Here is a 24,063-nt window from a genome sequence, read left to right as displayed (position 1 = left end):
CAAGTGTCCCTCTCCCTTGGGGCCTGGCAAGGTGACCCGAGCGCCGTTCTTACCGTCCAGTGACAGCCAATCGTGCTGGGAGGACGGGAGTGTGGGCAGGGCCCGAGCTTTGTACTCAAACACCACTGAGTTGGAGATGATCTGGTTGTTGAAGGCAACTTGTAGGGTCACAAGACCAGTGTCATGGGCTGAAAGCAAAAGAAAGAGCTGTCAGGGAGGGAGGAGGCCGGGGCACGGGCACACTCCAGCCTCATGTCCCCACCCAAGGGCCAGGAGGACCCTCTCCCCCCTGCCCTTCATGGATTAGCCCTGCCTGGGCCTGCTCACTCCTCAAGGTCAGAAGCGGGGAGGGCTTTAGGTGCAGCATTTGCGTTGGACTCCTTTGTGCTGTTTCTCTGTTTCGCCTTTTCCTGCAAGCTTGTCCTGACTCACTTAGCCTGGCCTTCTGTATTTTCAGAAGTTCTTCTGCATCCCCGATGAAGGCCAGAGCTTTGTCTGTGCCTGTTACTCTGAGCCCAGTGGTGCTGGGCAGGAGGCTGGCGTAAACCTTTCGTCTCACCCCCGAAGCCTGGATGTCAGGCTTCGGGAAGACCGGCCCTTATGGGCCTCGTGAGCTGCTCTGACCCCGACACGGGGCTCAGTGAAAGCTATTAGTTGAGTAACGCAGGGGACATTCTCACTGTTCCCAAGAGGAGAGCCTACCTGTGGCAGAGAGACTTGCTTCATTTCTGGGGGTGAAGCTGCTTTTGAAGTCTTGGGGGCCAGTGGGTGTATACAGGCCGCCCCGCCGGGCCTCAGCCTCTGGTAGACAGCAGGGTTCTGTGCTCTCTGCCCTGCTTTTCTGGAACCAGTGCCCAGGGCCTCCCCAGGACAGATTTCCAGGGAGGACGCACCCGGGGATCGTGTTACTGTTTGGGCTCTTGGTTTTCCGAAGCTTAGACTGGAGGAAGCTCTCCAAGTCAGCTGCTCCCCAGGGCAGAGTAAAGCCCTGGCTTCCCTCTGAGGTCTTCTGATGCAGCCCTCGTTGCCCACGGGAAAACCAACTCGTCGAGGTGTGGCCTCTCTCCATCCCAGGTGTATGTGTTACGCAATGGTCCCCAGAGCAGGTCTTCGGGAAGTCATTGCCCCAAGATGACCAGGGTTTTTTTTCCCTGTGCTTTCCACCCTGGTGCGGTCCCTCGGCTCCAGGTCACAAGCTGGCTCCACGGTGGGTGGGGTACCACGGGAGATCCCGCCGCGCCTCTCTGGGCAGGGGGCCCCAGCCAAGTCCAGACCTCCCTAGGCTCTGATGGCGTCCCCAGGCAGATCTCCAAGCTCGTGGTTACTCGTCTTCCCTGGAGATTTGCCTCGTTTACCAACAGGAGGGTAGGGCGTCAGCGAACGCTCCATCGGAGCCCACTCAGCTCTGCTCCTCTGGGCAAGTCTGCTGCCTCTCGCTGGCCCCCGGGGAGCTCAAGCCTTCTCTGTACCAGACATTCCAGCTGGAGGGTCCTCCTCACCTGCCGCTCATCTTCCACCATCTCCTGGCATGTGTACAACCTGCCATGACGCCGGAACGGTGGCAGATCCCAAGGCATCCCGTCCTTCCCCAGAGAGACAGAGCGAAGAGGACCTGTCATAGCCTCCTGGGTCCCAGCCCAGCAGCCCGGCGCATGAGGGCCTGTCACCCAGGACATTTCCTGGACTCACTTTCCCTCCCCCGCATTTAGTCCATCAGCAAGCCCTGGGTCCATTTACTTCTTTCCATCCTGATGGCCACCACGGTACCCAAGCTGCCATCATGTCTTGCCTAGATGCCTGGACTCCTGCATTAGCGTCCTGCCCAGGGCACCCTCAGCACACCTGAGACCTACCTGTTCTGCTGGGATGGTGTTAGGGTGGGGGGCACACTCCAAAGCCTCCACAGGAAGTAAGTGGGAGTGTGTTGCCCAAGGGAGCCTTCCTCCTTAAATCGGGAAAGATGACCCCTCTGCCGCTTCCTATGGTTTCCCTGCTTCTTTTTTTTTTTTTTTTTTTGCAATACGCGGGCCTCTCACTGTTGTGGCCTCTCCCGTTGCAGAGCACAGGCTCCGGACATGCAGGCTCAGCGGCCATGGCTCACGGGCCCAGCCGCTCCGCGGCATGTGGGATCTTCCCGGACCGGGGCACGAACCCGCGTCCCCTGCATCGACAGGCGGACCCCCAACCACTGCGCCACCAGGGAAGCCCTTCCCTGCTTCTTTCTTCCCTCCTACAATCCATTCTCCCACACACCCAGATTCATCTTTGAAAGACATAATTTAGATCAAGCCACTCCCCACTTAAGACTAATGGCTTCCGTTGCAAGTACAACCTAATCAGACTCCTTCTTATGACTTAGAAGGATGGACATGATTTGTTCTCTGCTATCTTCTCCAACCTAGCCACCTCCAACTCACCCCACCTTTCTATTTCTTCAACTTACCAAACCTGTTCCTGCCTCAGGGCCTTTGCACTTCCTTTGCTCTCTGCTGGATGTTTTCCTCCCATGCTTCCCATGACCAGCTCCATCTCATCATTCAGGTTGCAGCCTAATGTCCCAGCCTGTGAGAGGATCTGTCCAAAGGAACGTCCCTTTTCCCAAGTTACCTTATCACATGACCATATTCTAGTGTTTTCTCCAGTGATCTTGGTTATTTCTTTGTTTCCTTGTTTGTTTTTTCATCTCCTATAGTAGAATGTAAGCTCTGTGAGAGCTGGGAGCCAGTCTGTCCTGATCACCTCTTTATGCCCAGGGCCAAGGTCAGTGCCTGGCCTGTTATGGCCCCTCAATACCTGTTTGTCGAGCGAATGCAGTGCACTTGCTCATCTCATTTTGAATTTCATCTTTTGCCTTTGGTGACTCCAAGGGACCCAGCGTGAGGCTGTCCAGAAGCCCCCAAACAAAGTCTTTTTGCTGGGGGGCTTCCTCCATCTGCTCCAAGGACCAGGTTGCCTTTCCTAAATCCCAAGTCCTCCTTCACCACTGCTTCACCAGAGCTCACTGGCTTGAATGGGTTTTCTCCCTCCTGACCTTGGAACACTACTGGAATCTTGCAAGAGGCAGTTTCCACGCCTGTGTGTCTTCTGCGGCCAGTGATGGAGGGGGAGCCGCCCAGAACCATGTTCTTGGTCAGGGTCTAGTCTCCCCAGCTGTTTTGCCTGGGCATGTGCACGAGGCCGGTGGGCAGGGGCCATTTGCACCCCCTGTGCCCCCTCTTCCCATGTCATTCTAGCTCCTCAGGTGACCTGGCTTGTGCTCCCAGGCCTCTGAGCCCTTCTTTTAGGTGAGGCCAGTTTGGTTCTGGTTTCAAGTGTCCTTTCTTTAAGATCAGCTCCAGGTTCCCCAAGGCTTTGGGAGACCCAGGGAAGAGGTCCCTGAGCAGCCAGCATTGTCCCCCAGGGTGCATGACCAGCTCCTTCCTGGACTGAGAGCTCCTCGCGGTCAAGGTTAGAGTTAGGGGCTGGGTCCACTCCAGGCGCCTACCAGTGCCTGGCAAACTACTTGACGGATGAAGAAATGAGCGAATGCACGCAGCACCCAGTGCTCTCGTGCTGAGTGACATGTTTTAGTTTGGGCCTCAAAACAAGGATGTCCAAAAAGGACGCCCCTTCTTTGTGGTTAGGGGTGGAACAGGGCGGGGCCCTCAGCCCACAGGCTGCCTGAGCCTCTCTGGGTCCAAGATGCAAGATGTTAGGGGAGCCTAAACCACTAGGAGGCATAGTGACCTGGGCAGACTCTCCTGCCAGCTCTGGGACCAGGAGAACTGCCTGCTGATACCTAAACAGCCCTGGACCCTTCTCCCAACTCCCCTCCCCGCAACCAGGACTGAAACAGCAAGGCCTCCCTCATGAGCAGCTCCATGAATTGAGCATGTAAGCCAGGAGCTTCCTGCACCCTCATCTCAGCCCCTTGCCCATCTGGCCGGTGGTTTTTACAGATGTAGAAATGGGGACTGAGAGAAGTCAACCTCCGGGCTCACGTCACTCGACGGTAACTGGCTGATCTGGGAGGTGCACCCAGGATTTGCCAGGTCCTGGCCTGGGACGCCATCCAGACGGTATGCAAAGGCCAATCTTTTTTTATTTTTTTGGAGGGGTCGGCTAACTCAGGACAGGCGAGGTCTGGGTCTCCAGCCAGGCAAGAACCAGGTACAGGAAGCGGCATCTATTTATAGGCTGGGCCAGTCCCTTTCCAGCAGCAGGTGATAAGTGGATAGTTAAGAACACGCTGCCCCTCCCCCCACCTCCCCAGTGGAGGTGGGGGGCTGCATGAGCCACACGCGGCCCCGAGCTGTGATAGGCTGACCCGGCCTGGCTGGCGTCAGGATGGCTGCGCTCCAGCCCCAGGAGGGCTGCTGGGAGCCTGGGAGCAGGGGGAGATGAGTGCGAGCCAGCCAGGCCGCTGGCGGGGGCAGGGCCAGCAGAGGATGCCACCACAGGCACCAGCCCTGGCTCCCTGGGATGTCTGCGGTGCAGAGACCGCTGCATTCAAGCGGAAGCTGAGTATGTGAGCCCAGCCCTGGAGCAGCGGCATTCTGCTCCGGTGGGCTGCGTGGGGAGATGGAGAGAGAGAGAGAGAGAGAGAGAGAGAGAGAAGAATGTTCCATGTCAGCTCGGGAGCCCCAGGCTAGGGTGATGGTGCTGGGTAAGGCAGACAGCTCCAGCGGCCAGAGGTTCAAGCTGGACCGCCCCAGGTGAACCAGGCCCCTGGCACGGGCCAGCTCTACTCCTGCCCTGGGGACCCCCCGGCCCCACTTCTCTTCCCCACCCCTGGTCCTCCACGGGGAGCGTTCTCGCTCTCTCTGTCTCTCTCCTTTTTGTCGGCTGCAAATAACACGGAGTGGGACCCTCCGCCCTCCCCGCCCGCCTCCTCGCCTGCCTTTCCGTCCATCATCTGGGCCAGCTGGACAGGTCATCCCTGGAACTAATGATGCGTATGAGGGGCCAGTCAAGGGGTCCTCCCAGCACCAACCCAGGGAACAGAGAACGTGAGCAGATTCCTTCACGAACATCCACCCCTTTTGGGGACGTGCCAGGCACTTTTCGAGCCCTGGGGGACACGTGGTGACCAAGAAAGACACAGACCCTGTCCTCATGGAGCCAACAGGCCAGTGGGGAGGAGGTAATGGTCAGAGGCCAAGGGCAAGTTGACCAGACAGGGACACCAAGCTACGCCCAGCCCGAGTGATAGGGACAAGGTCAGAGCCACGGGGACGGACCCCGGGGCCTCCGGTGCCTGAGAGCCAAAGGAGCCGATGTGCCTGTGCCTCCTGGCCACGGGGTGGCTGGCGTCAGCGGCCTCTCAAAGGAGTTTCTGTGGGTTTTTCTCAGTCTGAGGCCCCCTCCCCTGCGGTCTGCCGGGCCTTCTCCATCCCTCTCTGACCCGCTCTGTGCCGCAGGGGACTGGCCCCGTGGACCGCATGGCCTGGGCCCTCTCGTCCTCGTGACTTCTGTGTGGCTTCAGCTGTGCGAGGCATGGGCGGGGGCAGGGAGAGAGGGCAGCATCGTGGCCCCGACCCCAGACGCGGCTCCTTTTGGGGCCCTTCTGCCCGCCTGGCTCTCACCAGCTCCTGTAACCCTTCAGGTGGAGGGTGATTAGAGCTTCCTGCTGTGACCAGTCCTGGGTGTGTCACCCTGGCTCACTGGTCGTCTAAGCAGTCCTCCATCAGGTTCTCTTCAAAACCCAGCCAAGCTCACCTGTGTCCCCATCTATCATGCTAAGGGGGCCATGAGTCCAGAACAGATGCCATTATGATCGCTGATCCGGGACCCACTCCTTCACCGTGGAGGAAACGGAGGCCCAGGGTAATGACACAAGTTGCTCCAGGCCACCCCCTCCAGGCTGACTCGGGCCCAGCGCTCTGGGGCCCTGCGGCCTCTGCCGGGAGGCGGCCTCTCACCTGGGCAGTAGCAGCGGAGCACCCCAGGCTGAATCAAGGACGCAGGCACTGAGATCTGGTCGAACAGGCAGCTGTAATTATTGCTGGCTTCTTGCCACGGGCCTGTGATGAGAACCTTCACTCCTCCCTGGAGGGAACAGAGACCAGCGGGGGGCAGAGGTCAGCCCCAGAGGGAGGGATGAGGGACACAGGCCCCCGTGGCTGCACCCCCAGCCCATGTGCTTGTGGAAGATGCAGACTGCCGACCCCCGTGAGCCCTACGTTTGAGAACCACTGTTTCAGGACGGTGGTGGGAAGGAGGCCCCCAGCCTCCTCCCCGGCGCTCTCAGCGGCCCCCAGATGCTCCTGGCCTTCCTCAGCTGGCACCCGGCACGGGGGCCACCAGTTCGGATCCCTGACCCCCTCCTGGAAGTGGGACATTCAGCTCCAGGCAGAAGGAGCACAGAGTTTTTCAAGCTTTTCCCCCCAGGATGCACCTGAGAACGGGCGGGGGGTGGTGGGGGACCCCTGAGCGGAAATGGAGGGGAGGGAAGGGGCTTTCTCTGTCATTTGCTTGTGGACAGATTGTGTGAACTCTGAGCTACGGAAATGGGCTTGAGCACCTTAGTGGCCTGCAGGGACTGGACGTTCTGGCGGGGAGATGAGGGGAGACCCGGGATGCCCAGGGTGTGGTGGGGATAGCCGGGGTGGGGGGGGGGAGGCAGCGAAGAGGGGCTGGATGAAGAAGGTAATGAGAAAGAAAGCAGAACAGAAAACTGGAAGGAAGGCTCAGAGCTGGAGGGGCTCAGAGGTTGCCATGGTGGCCAGACGGCCCCCTCACTGTGTGCAGACACAGTACCCGCAGGCACCGATGTGCTTACAGCCTGGCTGGGCTGCAGCTGCCCCCACAGGGCGAGAGCCGGGGAGTGGGGGGAAGGGGGATGCAGGAGTGGGGCTCAGATGACCTTGCTCAGCTCAAGGGGAGAGGGCCCTGCCCCCAAGGATCCCAGAGGCGCCCAGGCGCAGGACAGCACCCGAAGGGTACAGGCGCTCCCTGACCTCTGGCTGGAACCAGCCAGGGCAGCCACAGAGCAAGGAGGGTGGCCTTACGTCTCGGTGCCCCGGGCAGTCCTGTCTATTGTCCGAGCTTAGTGATTAATAGCCGCCTGTCCTGCCTGATGCGAGCAAGGAGGTGTAGGTGCCCTACTCAGAGCTCAGACAGCTGAGGGGAAGGCAAGGTAACTGAGTCAGGGAGGCCTGCCCTGGGGGTGCAGAGGGTGGGCTGGCTGTCCTCTGGCTCTCCTGGTCCTTCGTGAGCTCCAGCCTCCTCTCCCGGCAGGGGGCCAAGCTCTGACCAGGACGGGGTGGAGAGCACCACCTAGTGTCCAGGCAGGAGAAGGTCGAGCGGCGCGCCTCCTGGAGACTGGGGGCGTGGGGGGTGGAGGGGGTGAGGAGTGCGGCCTGAGGCCCTCCTTCCCCCACCTCTCCAGGCCAGAGAAGCCAGACCCTAGTTCTCCCGCTGCTCCTAATGCCAGCGAGACGTCCTCTCCTGCTCAGTCCCCCGTTCTTGGGTGCCCTGTCCTTGGCACTGGCCCATCCGTGCTCTGGAGGGACCCCGGCCTCGACACAGGACTGGCTGTTGAGGCTCCACACAACGTTCCTGGAAGCAGACCTGGCCTTGGGCATCAGCAGTAGGAGGGGGTGTTTCCAGGGATGAGGTGGAAGTGGGTCCCTCACAGCCCAGCACAGAAGGGAGCTTCCCCTACGGAAGGGGCTCTCCCAGACTGGAAGGCCTTCCCCCTGTGCTCTTGGATGGGCCTTCCTTCCTCTGCCTGGAATGGCTGGAGAAGTCATCTCACTGCTAGACAAGCAAAGTTTGGAGGGTGGTAGACAGAGCTCAGGACCAGGAGCCAAGGGCAGGAGGCCTGCCTCTGCCCCTCGTAGCTGTGTGTCCTCAGTCAAGTGGCCCAACCTCTCTGGGTGGCGTTTGAACTTTAGGGACCCTCTGGCCTTGACACTCTTTGGTTCTGATACGTGGCTCCGCAGAGAGATTTGGAGTTCTGTCGGAGTGGCGGGGCTGGAGCCAGCATCCTTGGGCCCACGGGCTGGGAGTGGGCTCCTGGCTGGGAGATGTACCATATGGCACAGGTAGAACCTGACTTTGGGATGCCTGGGGGCACCAGAGGCCAGCTCAGGGCACGATCCACCCTGGATCCTGGGCAATGGAAGAGCAGTGTCTTCAAAAGGCCACAGACAGTTACTCTGTGAGAAAAAAAGAAAGAAAGAAGGAAAAAACCCCCAGTAACCCCAATCAATAGCTGCTAGCATGAAGCCAGGGCTGCTGTGAAGAACAAAGGACTGCAGAAATTACTGGAGAACATCAGGACCTTCTCCATGGAAACTGCTGCGGGAGGGGCTCAGCAGCCATCCGTTCAGGAGACGGTTTCCATGGCAACATTGGCCTGGCTGTGCTGAATCGCTGTGATGCGGGCACCTGACAGCTCTAATTGCAGCCTCCTGTGCCTGGTGCGGCAGGAGTGTCCGTGGAGGGAGATGACACAGAAGCATTTGGGGGAGGAGAGGCAGCAACACATGCTACCTGAGGTCTCTGTGCCCTGGGAGCCCTGAGTAAAGGACCTGGATTTCTGATGCCCCTAGGGCGGATCCTGGGGGCCCAGGGGCACCTCCAGCATAGGTGTGTGTGTGTGTGTGTGTGTGTGTGTGTGTGTGTGTGTGTGTGCAGGTGAAGAGACAGACAGAGCAGAGGGGAAGCGGGAGCAGCCTGTGGTGGGGGAGGGATGCTCAAGAAGAGACAGCAAGACGGCCCTGGCCTTAGCATCCCTGCGAAGTGAGTGCCTGAGCACCCTCGAAGTTTAGAGCTGGGCGAGGGTGCCGAGCGACTGGCTAGATCTGGGCTCCTGACACAGGTGGCAGGCAGGCTTCTTCCCAGCAGAGAAGGGGAGAGGGCGAAGGGTACCATGCCAGCCGGTGGGGGCGGTGCTATGAGGAGAGAGGAAGGACGGGGGACAAGATGCTATCTCCGGCTGGAGAACCCAGGAGGGTCGGCCCCTGCTGCTGGACTGGGTGGGGGAGGATGGCGGGGAGGGAGCGGCCGGCAGAGCCGCTGGGGTCTCAACAGAGGCCTCTCCGAGCAGCCACGTTGAGCTCCAAAGGGCCCGGCTGGTGGCATTTGCGCATTTCCCAAATCGAATTGAATTTGAGCTGCTTTTGTTTCTGGGTAGCTGGAAGCATCCAGAGCTTCTGGAAAAGCGGGGCTGCCGCTCCCTCTGCGAGGCGCCCGGGCCATCTTTCCTTTCTCGTTCCCATGCCGCCCTCGCATGGCGAGCTGCTGAACTGACTTTCTCCGAGGTACAGTTTAGGGATCTGCAGGCTGGTGCTCGGATACAGGACAGAGAGCGCCACGCCTGCCAAGAGCCCCTGACCAGTGCCCGCAGGTCCCAGCGGCTGGAAGGAGGGCCTGGACCCGCCCAGGGATGTGCACTCAGCTCACAGGTTGAGTCCCGGGATGAAAAGCTCCTCCTGCTGAAGGACACGGGCACTGGGGTGCCTCAGAGCACCCTGAGGAAGGACCAGATCTCCAAGGTCGGAGGACTTGGAGGGCCTTGAGGGCAGCCCTGCTCAGCCACGTACAGATCAGGACACTGAGGCCCAGGAGGCAGGCCCGAGAGGCAGGGCCCCGACTCCCAGCTCTGACCTCCTCGAACCCCAGTCCCAGGCCTCCCTCCCAGCCCCTCGGAATTGCTTTCTTAATCCCCGTGGGGAGCCAGCTGCTGGGCTGAGCTGACCTTTCACCCCAGGGGATGAGGTCACAGCGAGCCACACCAAGAGGAAACTGAGTCAGTCTTCTGGAGTCTTGGGGGTCCGTGGTGGTAGGGGGAGTCCCTGGAGGTGGGTGGAAGAGGCAGGGCTGCTGGAGCTCTTCGCTCAGTCCTGACAACCCAGTGAGGAAAGCGCTCGTATGGCCCCAGTCTTAGAGACAGGAAAGGCAGCGACCTTTGCCCAAAGTCACCAGTGGCTAGTAAAGTGGGGGGCAGGATTTGAATCCACACTGTCCAGCCCCAGCCCCGTGCCCCTCACCACGTAGGGCAGTCACCTCTGGACACCTGAGCTGTGATGAGCCTGCTGCCCGAGGACACAGTGCACGGGCAGAGCAGCTCTTACACCTGCTGTATCTCTGGGATGCTCCTGTCCCAAGGGGGGCCACTACCTGGGCTGATGTGGCATCTGAGAGCTGGGGGCGTTCATACACAGTGAGCAGCCTCTTTGCCACGGCCGAGGCAGGAGGACACGTAAAGGAGCACAGTGGGCCGTGAGTTGTGATGGCCACAGAGTAATAACCAATAACATAACAATAAACTATTGATTACTTACTACGGGCCAAAGACTTTACCAAGAAGCAAGTACTATTGTCACCCCCACTTGATAGGTGAGCAAACTGAGACAGGGAGGGAAAATCACAGCAGAGGCAGCACTGACACCCAGGGGTGCCCCCTGAGACATGCCCTCCCCCCTGGGCCTCAGTGTCCCCTTCACCAGGGCCCGGGGGAGACTGGGAAGCCGACACGGGCTCTCAGACATGCTGCGCGTCTCAGGGAACCCCGTTAACCCTGTCCCAGCTCGGGCATCGTCCTGGGAGCCCCTGCTAGCACCTGGGGCTGGAACGTGCACGGGTTTGGCCGGCATTCCTGCTCTGCCCATGTCAGAAGACCTTCTGCATGGTTTGCATCGCTGCCTTGAGGTACCCCATGAGCTTCAGGGTCTCTCAGGAGCACCCTTCCCTTGGTGTCTTGGGCAGCAGCCCCTGCGCTAATGTCTAGGGAAGGTGGCAGTGGAGCCACGGGAGCCGTGGGCAGCCACCTCCCAAGGGAGAAAGTGCTGATCGGGGCCCCCATATGCTGCTCTCCAAACACCTGGCAGGCGCACTGGGAGGGGTCAGGGATCGTGTCCTATTGGGCAGCAGGAGGTTAGGGAACACTTGGGCCACTCTGTCCCCTTCCTACACCATTCTACTTCAGAGGAAAAGCAAAGGTTCCTTCCTTAAGCACCTGGGCCACCGTGGCAAGACCTGGGTCGCCCTGCGGTCCCGGGCTTTGGAGCAGGGATTCTCAACGTCAGATCTCAGCCCCCCCGGAAGAGAGACAGACTGTGGGGTGGGGGGATGTCTTTCATTTTGTGGAGGCTGGATATACCATCAAAATCTCACAGATGACTCTCTGGAAGCTGCACCCTCCCTCTCAATTTGATGGGAATTTGTTTTTGCTTTGTTTTGTGAAACAAATCCAAAGCAATGGATACAGATGGTCTATCGTGGTGATTTCCAAAATTTTTTCCAGCAGCCCTAGGATGCTTTTCCGAAAAAAAAAAAAAAAAAAAAAAAGGCAAAGCAAAACATAGGTGGAATCTTAAGACATCGGCCAGGTGACAGCGGTGACAGCAAACATTGCTCTGGCAGAGTTGGGAGGGCCACCTGGCCTCCCAGGAGACCCCTGATTTTAAAGCTACTTGCTCCTGTGAGGACTGAGAACACCAGAGAGAGCTGGGGGTATTGCGGGCACCATGGGGACGGTGGGAGGGGACAACTGTATGGTCCAGAGCTTCGAGGGAAGGGCAGCCACACGCAAACGAGCGTCCCTTGCTGGGTGCTGGCGGGTGGGCAGGTGAGGCTGGTGCGGGAGGCTACGGCAGTGACAGCTTACCTCCGGGTAAGACCACTCTGGGGAGTAGTCGGTCACCATGAACACCCGTCCGCTCTGCTGCAGCATCCCCAGGGTGCCCGGGGCCGAGGCGGCCGAGACTACCTCGGCAACGTGCATGTAGGCCATGGTGCTGGCCCCGCCCTCGGCGCTGCTCAGCTGCAGGCTGCCCTGCTGGGGGCTGCAGCAGGGGAGGCACATCTCTGCCTGGGTGAAGGGGGCACGGGCCCCGTCCTCTGACTGCGAGAGCGCCGCGCCATCCCCCGACACCAGCTGGTGCCCGTAGATGGCGCTGCCGCCCCCCTCCACGGAGATGAAGTCGTTGATCAGGTCGGAGAACTGGTTGCCGAAGGAGATGTCGAAGTGGTCCAGGCTGAGCTCCATGTTGGAGGCGTTGCCCAGGCCGGGCTGGGCCACGGGGTAGAGTCCCTGCACCACGTTGCCCGGGAGGAGGGGGACGCCGCCGGCGCTGCGGATCACCCCGGTGGGCTCGGGTTGCAGGTAGTGCTCGGAGCTACAGGCCTGCAGCTCCCCGGACTTGATCAGGCCCTCGCCCCCTTCGGCCACCTGCGAGGTCTCCATGGTGACCTCCCCTTCCGCCGCCATGGCCTGGAAATTGGCCTGAAACTGCATGAGGTGGAGGGAAGACGTGGACTCAATCCGTGTCTCCACGTGGCCGCTGCAGGAGCTGGTCTGTGACGACGCCTCCGTTTTCACCGTGGGCATCACAAAGGTGCCCCCAGAGTCACCCAGGCTGCTGTGGGCGTTCTGCTCAATGGGGAGGGGCTTGCTGGCGTCCTGCAGGAAGAAGCTCGGGGAAGGGGTCTGGTGGACGTGGGGGCCCGTCTGGCTGAAGCTGGACGTGTAGTCCTTGTTGGAGTCTATTGCACTGAAGTCCATCTGCTCCAGGGTGGTGCTGGGGCTCAGGCCGCCGCCCGACGGCAGGAGGCTGGAGCCGGCACTCAGGGTGAGGGAGCTGGAAGCCGCGGCCGCCGCGGAGGAGGAGTAGGCCTCCTTGGCCATCTGCTGCTCGAAGGAAGTGTCCTCGGTCTTAATCTCCTTGGTCAGGACGGTGGTGAAACCGAAGCCCCTCTCCACTGGTGGCGAGTGCCGGACGTCGGCGCTGACCATCTCGGCTTTCAGGCCTCCGCCCCCGTACGTCTGGCCTTGCTTTGGGTTATTGAGGAAACAATCGGGGTCAAAGTTCATGGTGGTTTCTGGAATCTTCCGGCCCCCGTCGAGGGTGGTGGAGAGGACGAGCTCTTCGGACACGTTGGTGGGCAGCATGGACAGGCCCTCCGAGCTGCCCGTGGTAGGGAAGGCGAACTTGTGGCCGTCGGAACTCACGGCCAGGACGAGGCCCTGAGAGGCGTCGGGCGACAGGAGGTGTTGGTTGGGGCCTGCGGTGGGGGACATGGTGTACACAGCCTCGTTGGTGACCTCGGACATGAACACCGTGGCGCTCTGGGACAAGCTCCCCATCACAGAGGCCACCGCCATGCTGGACACGCCCGTGACCACGGGGCTGTCCGCCATGTCCGGGTCGCTGTTGAGCCCGCTGCTGATGGAAACGGGGGAGCTCTGGGTGGTGTCAGGGACCTCCACCTGGTTGGTGGAGGAGACCTCTGTGCTGTTTTGGTGCAGCAGTACCGGCTTGGCCACCTTGCCGTTCCTCTTCTCGCGGCTCAAGCCCTTGCCGTGGCTGTGCTCGTGCTTGCCCTCGGATACGTCGTTGTGCTGCACCTCCGCGTGGCCCCCGTAACCCCCCGTCCGCGGCTCCACCTTCGGCGAGATGATGCGGTGTTTGGCACTGTTACACTTGTGGTGCACGCTGCTGCCCGCTCCTGCGGAGATCAGAAGCGCAACACGCGCGCACGCACACGCACACACGTGCACACACACACACACACACACGCAGAGCGTCAGAGCTAGGACTGCAGTGGGCCCCGTCCCTGATCGCTGGGGTCCGGCAGAGCCCAGCCTGGGAGTCCAGGCTGGCCCTGGCCCCTCGGGGCTGCCGTGGGACGGACACTCAGGGACTCAGGCCATCTTACCCCACCCCGGCTTCTCAGGTGCCCTGTGTAACCACCGTCTGGACTGGGGGGCTTTGTCCCCGATGCTCGTTTCAAATAGTAATTGAAGAGCCCCAGTGCATAGGAGGCGGGGAAGGAGAGGCTGGGGAGAACGCCATCCTCCAGGAAAACCCTTCCCACCTTCCGAGGTGTACTCACTCACTGGAATGGCTCAGTCTGGGATGGTGGCCGGGGCCTTCTCCCCTCCCCTGAAACTTTCCATGCCTGTTCAGGCCACAGTGTCCCAGGAAGCCCCTCTGGGACTGAAAGCCGGTGGTTGATGGTAGGGGGCTGGGGGTGCGGTGGGTAGAGAGCAATGTACTCTCCCTGGACTAGCTCTTAGGCCCCAGGACCAAAGAGGGTTCTAGACTTTATTCCAGAGGCAGAAAGGTATTTGGGGCCAGCCCCCACCCCCACTCCATTTAGCTAGCCCGGGCCTATCCTTGGCTCCTTGTGGGATGAAATCCTTCTGAAGACCTGAGCGAGGACCCAGCCCTAAACCCCAGTTCAGTGGCAGAGAAGAAAGGACCTCAGGCTCTGAGCGTTTCTGAGCAACTTGCACTCGGGGCTCTGCCCCCAGGCCTCCACTCCTGTGTGATTGTCATTCCATCTGAGAAGGGTGACTCTGCTTCTGATAAAAGGGTGAATTCTCCCCTGATCCAGTTACAGACTCACCAAGATCCCTAAGTATGTGAAGACTTCGTGGAGAAGTGACGTGACCCTCTAATGGCAATAGCTAATTAAGGCCGCTAGGGAGTGAAGGACCACATTTCCAAGAGCAAATACCATCATCGGAAACACAGACACATCAGGACAGAGGATGGGGGCCGCTTTACATTCTTGGAGGAGACAGAGGTGGAAGCAGGAGGTTTAGCTTGAGTGGTCGCACTGACTCAGGGCTGATCTCCCAGAAAAGCCTGTGTCGGCCCGGGGACCCGGGCTCCTGCTGCTGCTGCCCGAGATCCCAGGGCCCGGAGGGCACCTGCCACGGGTGGATGTGGACAGAGACCCAACCCTGTGCACTCCTGACTCTGCTGCCCACGTTCCTAGAGGGCGCGCCTCTCCGGAAACTGCTCTCTCCTGCCCAAAGTGGGCTGCCCTCCAGCTGCGCCAGCCCCGCTGGGCAGGACGAGGGAGAGTTGCCCTGGGTGCTGTGCTGTGGCCTGGCTCCTGGCTGACCCCTCTCCCCTTGTGGTCATCACACCCGCTGCCTGGCAGCGCCCCCTCTGCCCACGTGCCCGCTGGGGGCGACCCCGCTCACCCAGGCTGCCAGTGCAGAGGCAGTTGTGGGTCCGCGGCTGTGGCTTGGTCTGGTGGCTGTCAAGGATCTGCTGTACCAGCTGCTCCACCGAGAAGCCCGAGCTGCTGTTCCCGTTGCTGCAGGTCCACTTGATGCCGTGGACTGTGGGGAGAGAGGCGGGGCGGTCAGAGGCCACGGCTGCGGGGGGAATCCTGCGAGGGCTGGGACCTGGGCCCACCCTGAGCGTGGCCCCCTCTCTGCTGGGACGCTGGCTCCAGGCACCATGAAGGGATGGCCATAAGAAGTGGCAGAGAGAGGAGGGTAGAGAAGAGAGGGCCAGGCTGCCCCACCAGACCCCGCCCCCCTGGACCTCTGTGCGCCCCCTCTGCCTCCCGTCCTCCTTTCCTGTGGCGCATGGTGTGGGGGGGCAGTAGATGGCCCAGAGAGTTGCTTTTTTTTTTCCGCAAAGACCAAGTACATCGGGTGGCTCTTCCAGGGGTCCTGGAGTGGAGGGGACAGAGAGCGAGGATGGGGAAGGAGAGGTGCCGGAGGCTGAGGGACCTCCCCAGACCGCAGGTCATGGAAATGTGGAGACGTGGTGGAGGCTGGGGAGAATGGCTCCCATCCCGGCGGGTGGCGGAGGGGGAGCGCTTCAGACTCCTGCTCTCATCAGACTTCCCGGCCTCGAGGGATGGCAGATTGGGCACAGCGGGTGCCCCCCGATGGCCCGCCACCTGGACGGCCGCCCTGGGGTTCTGGCTCCACCCTCCTCAACCCTGGAGCCTTGCTGTCCCTGGTGTCAGAGTGGGGGACCCAGCATGACTGAGGGCGGGCTCCCCACCTGCCTGCCTGGGTGTGTGGACTGACTGAGTTTCACGCCCGCTGTATTCTCTCAGCTGGAGCAGACCTGGCTGAGAGGTGGGGGGCTGAGCCTGGGGGGCCGAGCCTGGGGGGCCTCTCTGGTGGCTCTGGGGGCCCGGATCCAGAGGCAGTGAATCCACAGCCCCGGGGCTGGAGCTGGTGCCTGGGGCTTCAGGAATGACCCAGGTCCCTATGAAGGGGGTGGACGGTGGGAGCTGGCGTTCTAAGAGGGGGAGCAGGGCATCAGGGCACAGGATCAGGTTAGAGAGAGGCCAGGGGCTTTGCCAGCGCAAGAACAATTTGCTTTCTCCTGATCTCACGTGGACTCCATGGGAAGAACTGTCACAGCTCACAGAGCCTGCTTTGCTCTCTGAGGGGCACAAGGAGACACACAGGGAGAGTCTACGCAGCGGGTAGGAGCTGGGCTGGACTCAGATGTGGATTGGAGTCCAGGTTTTGTTCTGTACTTGCTGTGTGAATTTGGCCAAGTCACTAAACCTCTCTGAGCCTCAGTTTCCTCACCTGCAAAATGGGAATACAAGAGTATCCGCCTCACAAGGTGGCCCCGAGGAAACCCAGTCTCCTGCCTGGCACTCCGTGTGGACCCTGCCAAGAGTAGCTGTTGTCATAACCGTTAATGTTGATGATGGCAACGACGGGGACACACAGCACGCGATGTTGGCCTTGCCCTGGTAGCTTGGCCGATGCTTTGGGAACAGGCCTGGGGAAGGCAGCTGCTTGCTGTTACCTCCACAGGCGGCTCAGCCTTGGAACGCTGCAGGGAGAGCTCCACGGCGCCGTCCGTCTCATGCCTCAGCTCCTTGTGTGCTCCTGCGCTTTCATGTAGAACTTCAGTGGTTTTTCAAAGAAAACCCCGGTGTGAGGGTCGTGATCTGCTGGGAACCCCCTGAGGCCGCCGCTTCTCTTCTCCTCTCCATGCACCTGCCCAGGTGTTCGCCCAGGATCCTCGCCTCCACTCCATTCTGATGAGGCTCTCGCCCCTCGGGAGGTCTTCCTGGCTCTGCCGCTCATTTCTTCAAAAGCGCTGGGGCCCCAGCCCTGCTCCTGGAGGTCCCGAATTCTGGCGGGTCATTGAGAGGGGACGGTGGCTGAGTGGCTTCTGCCTCGAGCGAGCTCCGCTGCCTGGATTTGAAGTCGTGGGCGCCTGTTTGGAGCCCTGTGTGATGCGCATGCCCAGGGGTTGGCTGTTTGCAGCCCACCTTTCTGCAGGTGGATGGCGCCGCCCCTTGGGGTCCCTCGGGGAAACCTCCGGCAGCCCCAGGACGCTTGCACTCCCGCTGGCTCAGGCAGCTGGAAGGGACAGCCCAAGCCAGGGGTTTGCAAGCCTCATCATAGCTGCGAAGCACTTTTCGCAAATAAACCTCTACCTGGAAATCCAATATGGAAAACAGATCACAGCAGAAGGGGCCTGGCCCAGGCAGGACTTAGGGGTCAGGGCGTGTCCTCACACCTGGGCCCCCCTTAGCTGAGGACCTTTTCCAGAATCCTCATTTTATAGATGAGAAAACAGAGGCTGAGGGTGGGGGCCAGAGGGCAGGACCCAAACCGCTGTACACAGATGTCCTGTCCCAGCCCAGGGGCTCCGGAGGGGCGCCCGACTTCTCTTGAAAGCTCTGCGCGAGTTCCTCGCATGCAGTCAGGATGGCACACACAGGGCTCTGTCTTAAGACAAGTCTTTAGATTCTGCGAGTGTGAGACCAGAAGCATCTCCAGAGCTCATCACGGGCGCTTCTACCTGTGCAGGACTTGGAGCAGGGCTCCTTGCAAAGCCAGACCAGGTGTCCTCAGGGAACCCTCTCCCAGCCCACCCGAGTCTGAACTTGAATCTCTGGAGGTGTGAGCTAGGCTCAGGCAGCCCCACCTCTGGCTTCTGGCTGCAGGACCCCACCCCACCCAAAGGTCTGGGGTGCTGGCGTTGGGTGGGCTCGCTAACCCCCGGACTGCCCGTCGCCTCTGCTGGAACGTTCTGGCATTTTGGACCAGGCCCCCCCAGTGCTGACAACTGCCGCTCAGACCAGCCTCCTCCAGCCCCCTTGCGGGCGCCGCTCCTGCGTTCTTCCTGCTTCTTGTTCGTCTCCTCATGTTGTGAAGGTTATAAAATGAAAACCCAGTGAAGGGTGACAGATTGCAAGCAGAGAATTTCTGGATACTTAATGCAAATTACTTACTGTCTTAGCGCATCCAATATGCAAATTGCCTCCCTCCCCCTCTGGTGGGGGAGGGGAGAGGAGCCCCCTCCTCGGAGGTGGTGAGCTGTTAGTACCGAATATCAAATACTATCAAGACGGCTTTTAACATGTCATGCTCCGCTTCCCGACACGTAATGAATCAATGGGAAAGGAGATTTCTATTGGGAAAAGCGTGTTTTATGGAAGGAAGGTTGATACGCACGCACGCTGGCCCCCTCCCCCTCCACTGCCTCTCCTCCTTCATAAAAGCAGCTAAAGGGAAACCCATGAAAGGTACAGCTGGTGAAATGTAAGGTCATGAACTGGGGCGGAGGGCACAGAAAGAGAAAAGGGAATACTCCCCCGCTGCCCCCGCCCAAATCACCTCTTTGTGGCTCTGGGCCACATCATCCCCTCTGCTCTCTGAGTCTCGGGGGAGGGCTCCTCATTCCCAGGCCACAGTCGGCCGCCTGGGGGTGGGGGTGGCCTGAGTGTTTCCTGCCGAACCCCTGGCCGGGGAGCCTCTAAGTCTCCCCATGCAGGAGGTCTGGACGGTGCTCCCGGGCTGCTCAGGTGATGGAGGGGGGCCTGTCTTGTGTGCCCAGGAAGGCTGGGGCAAGGAAGGTACCAGAGAGGGAGAAGGCGGGCGTGGGTGACTCCTCACAGACCTGCACAGGACAGGAGTGGCCAGAGGGCCACACTGGCCGGAGGAAAGTGGGGTGCTGCAGGGTACTTCTGCGGCTCCGCCCATAGTTCTGCTGCTGCCCAGGGACCCTGCACCTGGGCCCGACACTGGCTCTGCCAGGCGGAGTGCAGCAGGCCCCGTGGGAGGACTGGTCTGCAAGCCGACGGTGCTGACGTGGCCTGAGCACGACACTCACCCTGACGACCTCCCAGAGCTGGGCAGCCGGGCTAACACTAATCTGAATAATCAAAAGGAAATTGGTGACAACAGCATGGGGCCACGCTTTGGAGAGCATCTTCTGCTGAGCAATTCACCCAAGAGGCAGCCAGCCACTGGGAAGAGTGTAACGGAGATCTGGAGGAAGGGGCTGGGGAAGGTATGGGGGTGAATCCTCCACCCCCACCCCTGCCTGGGGCCAGCTGCCAGCTAAGGGCCACTTGGCTCATGCCTGCTCCATCCCAGCCTTGTGGGGGGTTGTAGTTGGAGAGCTTTGGCCAGGTAGGCTTAACTAGACCCCAGGTTGAGCTGCCCTGTCACTCTGTTATGGACAGAATTGTGTACCCCCCCAAAATTCTTAGGTTGAAACCCTAACCTCCAATTTGAGTATATTTGGAGATAGGGCCTTTTGGAAGATAATTAAGGTTAAATGAGGTCCTAAGCGTGGGTCCTTATCCAACAGAACTGGTGTCCTTATAAGAAGAGGAAGAGATACCAGGAGTGAGCGCACAGAGGAAAGGTCATGTGAGGACACAGCGAGAAGGCGGCCGTCTGCAAGCCAAGGGGAGGGGCCTCAACAAAAACCACCCCTGCCCACACATTGATCTTGAACTTCCAGCCTCCAGAACTGTGAGAAGTAAATTCCTATGCCTTAAGCTGCCCAATCTGTGGTGTTCTGTTATGGGACCCTGTGGGGCTCCTGGGCACAGAAACCTTTCTGTCCCCCATTTCTTGTTTGTAGGGAGCAGACTCCAGACTCCATGGCCTTCCCTGGGTTCCAAAGGGCAGATCTGAACAGTTGCTAAACAAGGGAGGAAGAGCCAAGCTACCACCTGAGGCGAGATCAGAGGAACCAGAGAAGCTCATCACGCGACCACCTGAGACCAGATTGGAGGGGCGCAGCCCCTGCACACGCGCTAACCTTATCAGCAACCCCACGCTTGAACTATTGCTATAAAACTCCTCGTCAAATCCTCCTGGGTTGGGACACGGGGTTTTTCGGAGCAGGAGCCCGCCGTGCCCCCCTCTGCCTGGCGAAGCAATAAAGCTGTTCTTTTCTGTTTCCGAGATTCGATTTGGTGCCGGTGCACAGAGGCTGAGCTTTGGCACCACTTTCGCTGCCCCTTTAAATCTTACCCTTCCATCCACACATGCCAGCTCAAGCCTCACCTCCCCCTGGAGGCCCTCCTGGTTGCTCTAGCTCTCCTCCCCACTGGAGCCAGAGTCTGACTCATGGAGACAGGATGTTATCGAGGGGACCTTCTCTAGCCCCCATGCTTCGAACCATGCCTGGCACATAGCAGATGCTCAGCGAAGACTGGTGGAGTGAATAAACGAATGGGTGGTTTCTTAGTCACTCAACCCCCCTCCAGCACTGCTCCCTTTTTGTTTCATCCATTCATTAATTCCCCCAATGAGCTGTAAGCAGAGCTCACATCTCAATAATAATAACAAAAATAATATTTACTGAACCGACACTACCTGCTAGGCATTGTGCTGCGTTCTTTATGTGTTGACTCCATTATAAAAAGAAATAAATCACAATAATATCTACCCTTGACTGAGTATCTACTGTGGACAGGGCACTGGGCAGTGGTTCTCCAAGGGTGGTCCCAGCTGCCATAAAATCACCTGGAAATATGTTAGAAATGCACACTGCCAGGCCCCATCCAGCCCTGTGATGAGTCAGAAACTCTGGGGACGAGGCCCAGATCTGTGTCCTACCCTCCAGGGGAATCGACGCTGGCTCACATTTGAGACCCATTGGTCTAGAGATTACATCTCTCATCTCTCAATGATCCTTTGAGGCCGAATTATTGTCCCGTTTCATTAATGTGACAACCAAGACTCAGGAAAGTTGTGGAACCTGCCCAAGGTCACTCAGCAGATAAGTGGGGGTGGGGAGGGGTTGCAGTTTCCACTGAGCCAACTGCCTCGGATGGGTCTTCCCAGGCTGCATCCCTCCTGGACCGAGGAATGGCCGCACGGTTAATCACGGGCCAGGGAGGGAGGGCTACTCCCATCAGAAGGCCGAGGTTCTTTCTACTCACTTCACTTCCTAGAGAGAGGGATGCCGCGCTTTCCTGGGGGCTGGTGAGTGTGCAGGAAACCCAGACCCCCTGGGGCTAGGCCAGGTTCTGTCCCCCAGCCCGCCGCCCACCCAGCTGTCTCCTGCCCTGACTACGGAGGGTGCCGGCTGCCTCAGAAGGGCCAGGTGGGCAGCCAGGGCGGAATGTGCGGCCACCCAGACCCGAGCAGAGGAAGTTTGCCTTGGGCCTCCCGAGGGTACGGCAGGAAGTGAGAGGCAGGGCCTGCTGTGCACCTGCTCTTGGAGGAGAAGAAGCGAGAGAGGGAGGCCCGTGGGAGAACATCTCAGCATCTGAATCTGGGCCACTGGGGTTCCCGGAGGGGTCCCCGGCCTCGTTCACTGAAGCCCACCGGGGGAAGTTATGGGAAATTTCTATGAAAGACAGGAAGCCCGAAGCAAGACTCTTCCCAGAGAACGTGGGGATCGTGGGAGCAGCGTTTGGCTCCTTGCCTGGATTTCTAGTCATTGGAGGTCGGATGGGGTGCGTAGGGGACACCGAGTCACAGACGGGGCTGGGATGTGTGTGGGGGGCCCAGAGGCGGTCTTCTTGGTTGTCCTCTGAAGCCTCAAATGCTTCCCGAGGTGGCTGCCCCAGGCAGTGATAGAATTCTCCTGAAGGGCAGGGAGAACCTCTGAGCTCAGTGCCTGGCTAGCGGTACAGGAGGGACGGGCTGAGATTCAAGAACATCCGGAGCCTGTCGGGGCGGGGGCGGGGGGGGGGACTTCCCTAGCCATCCAGTGGTTAAGACTTTGCACTTCCACTGCAGGGGGCATGGGTTTGATCCCTGGTCGGGGAACTAAGATCCCGCATGCTGCGTGGCAAAATAAATAAGTAAATAAATAAATAAAATGTTAAAAAATGCAAAACAAAACAGAGTCTGTGGGAGACAGGCCAGCAGGACCACGCTGGCCAGGGGTCAGGGGCCCCAGTGGCCGCAGCTCTTTTCCTCACATGCGTGTGATCTTGGGAAGATCTTTGATTCCTCTTGGCCTCCGTTTCCTCATCTGTAAAATGGGTGCCTCCCACGGGTTCACCTGATGACACATCTCTGTTCCCCAAGGGACTTCAAAGACACAAGTGGGTCCCACACCCCGGATTCCGATTCAGTGGCGTCCGCAGGAGATCTGAGTCAGGACAGGGTTGAGGGTCCCGAGTGAGAGGACCCTTTCTGCTCTGAAACGTCATGCCTGGAACACTTTGGAAAGGAATTAGACGGTAAGAAAGGCCTACTCTGGGAGGCCCCACACGCTGAGGCAGCCCCAGGAGCTGGTGAGAGCAAGCTGCCTGCCCTCCTAGTCTCTGTGGGGCTGTAACTTCTGGAAGGATATAGGCACATCGGCTGGCGCTTGGGTCACCACGGTAACGGCACAGGTGGCCCCTGCCGGGATGGCCATTTGGCTTTCTTTACACAGGAAGAGGTTTCTTGGTGCTGTGTCGAGCAGGTGACAAGTGGCATGTTGGTGACAAAGAAAATCCCCCCACCTCCCGACAGAGGCTTTTGGGGGGCCTTTCTCTTGGCCCCCAGCAGCCTGCACTCATCCCGTGCTCCCACCCGGGGACTCAACTCTCTGTAAAGACCTACACAGAGGTGACTGTTTAACTGCTGTCCAGACAGGTCCCCTTGGAGACGGAAACGGGCACTGCGATAATCTGTCTGGACAATGGTGTCACCTGGACGCTCCCAGGCAACCCGGTCCTGCGGTCACCCTACAGAGGAGCCACGTGAGAGAGGCGGGCAGGAGAGGGGCCGCCAGACGCCTCTCCAGGAGTGAACGAGCCCGTTTGGATGTCCCCCAGTTGTTGACACTAGAAGGCTGTCTCCATGGCAACAAGGTCAATGGGAGATGGCAGCCGTGTTGGTTTAATTTTCACTGTATTCTTGTTGACAGGAGTAAAGGCCCGGCTTCTGATTTCTTGGTTCAACTGGATAAAATTTTCATTAGATTTAACTTCTCATATCCAGACACCCACATATGATTCCATTTCCCCGTCTCACCCTCAGCTCCTTCTCCTACTAGTCCTGAGGACATTTTCAGAAATCTCATTTCGAGGAGTGTGGAGGCTGAGCGGGGACAGGGTGGCGTGTATGTGCACGGGCACGCGGTGGCGTGTGTGTGTGTGCGGGCACGCGGTGTCATGTGTGTGCACGGGCACGCGGTGGCGTGTGTGTGCGCAGGCATGCATGGGCTGTGTCCCAAATGGGCTTGTAATTCCTGGTTCTGAATGTCAGGGGACGTGGGGCATAAGACCCCCCTTTCCATCTTTTACCAGGAGGCATCGGCTTCGTTCCAACAGTGAACAAGCCCAGGGAAAGGCAGAGGGTCTGAGGACTTCTTCCAGGTGGGAGGGACCTCGGAGGGGAGTGGGGGGGAGAAGGGCTTCCCAACTGGGAGCTGATTTGGGCCGCTTAGGCCACACCAGCAGGAAATTCAGGCCACGTGGGGATGGAGTTCCCCGTACCTCTGCACTTGACCTCACAGGCAATCTCCTAGAAGCTCAGTGGCATAAAAAGTGGCCTGGCTGAGCGGTTCCGCACCGGCCCCGCTCACTGGGCCAAGGATGTGCATCGTGGAGCGATTTGAGTCTCGCAGAATCTCCTGATTTGCTGAGTGGCATTGTGACCGAGGCCGGGAATTCTTTGCTCTGTAGTGAGAGCGTGAGTGTGCTGGAAGTTCTCTGATTGTCTAGCAATGTTGGATGGAAGCCCAATTTGGCAGTGGGGGGGGGGGAGGAGAAGAAGCTTTAGCCATTCTCCCACATCTGGGAACCACGTGGGGTCTGAATTCTCTTCTCTTTTAGGCTCGACTGCAGCCTCTTCTCCCAGGCTCTGCCCAGGGGCAGAGGTGGCAGGAGTGACCACCTGTCCGCCAGCCCCTCCGGGCCACTAGCAGCGGGGGCAGGGGACCAGGTTTTTGGGTTCTGAAGGGTCTCCGTCTTGCTTTTGGGAGACCCTGGACTCAGATCCCTCCTCCGTGTGCCCGGAGGTGGCACCCTAGAAAGGGGTAGCTGTCTCTCGCCTCCTACCAGAACCTTCAATTTTCAAAGAGAAGCTGAAAATCTGGAGATTAAAATGTTGGCAACAAATTCTAAGTTTAACAAAATCACCCCCCAGCATGA

At 59.4% G+C, this 24,063-nt stretch overlaps 1 protein-coding gene across 15 annotated transcripts in view; it reads right to left on the bottom strand.

Annotated features, from left to right (window-relative positions):
* CAMTA1 (calmodulin binding transcription activator 1) overlaps window positions 1-24,063 on the bottom strand; it is an 892,953-nt gene that overhangs the window by 78,982 nt on the left and 789,908 nt on the right. For all 15 annotated transcript variants that reach the window (XM_067718873.1, XM_067718851.1, XM_067718840.1 and 12 more), the window contains 4 exons: window positions 14,927-15,067; window positions 11,597-13,437; window positions 5,901-6,027; window positions 54-188 (listed from right to left, as the gene is read on the bottom strand). In XM_067718873.1, coding sequence (XP_067574974.1) covers window positions 54-188; window positions 5,901-6,027; window positions 11,597-13,437; window positions 14,927-15,067 — 2,244 coding nt within the window. The remainder of the gene's footprint in view (window positions 1-53; window positions 189-5,900; window positions 6,028-11,596; window positions 13,438-14,926; window positions 15,068-24,063) is intronic.

The sequence above is a fragment of the Pseudorca crassidens genome, chromosome 2 (genome assembly GCF_039906515.1).
Source record: "Pseudorca crassidens isolate mPseCra1 chromosome 2, mPseCra1.hap1, whole genome shotgun sequence".
In the NCBI taxonomy this organism is placed as follows: domain Eukaryota; kingdom Metazoa; phylum Chordata; class Mammalia; order Artiodactyla; family Delphinidae; genus Pseudorca; species Pseudorca crassidens.
Note: the sequence above shows the minus strand (reverse complement) of the source record. Positions and strands in the feature narration are given on the sequence as shown.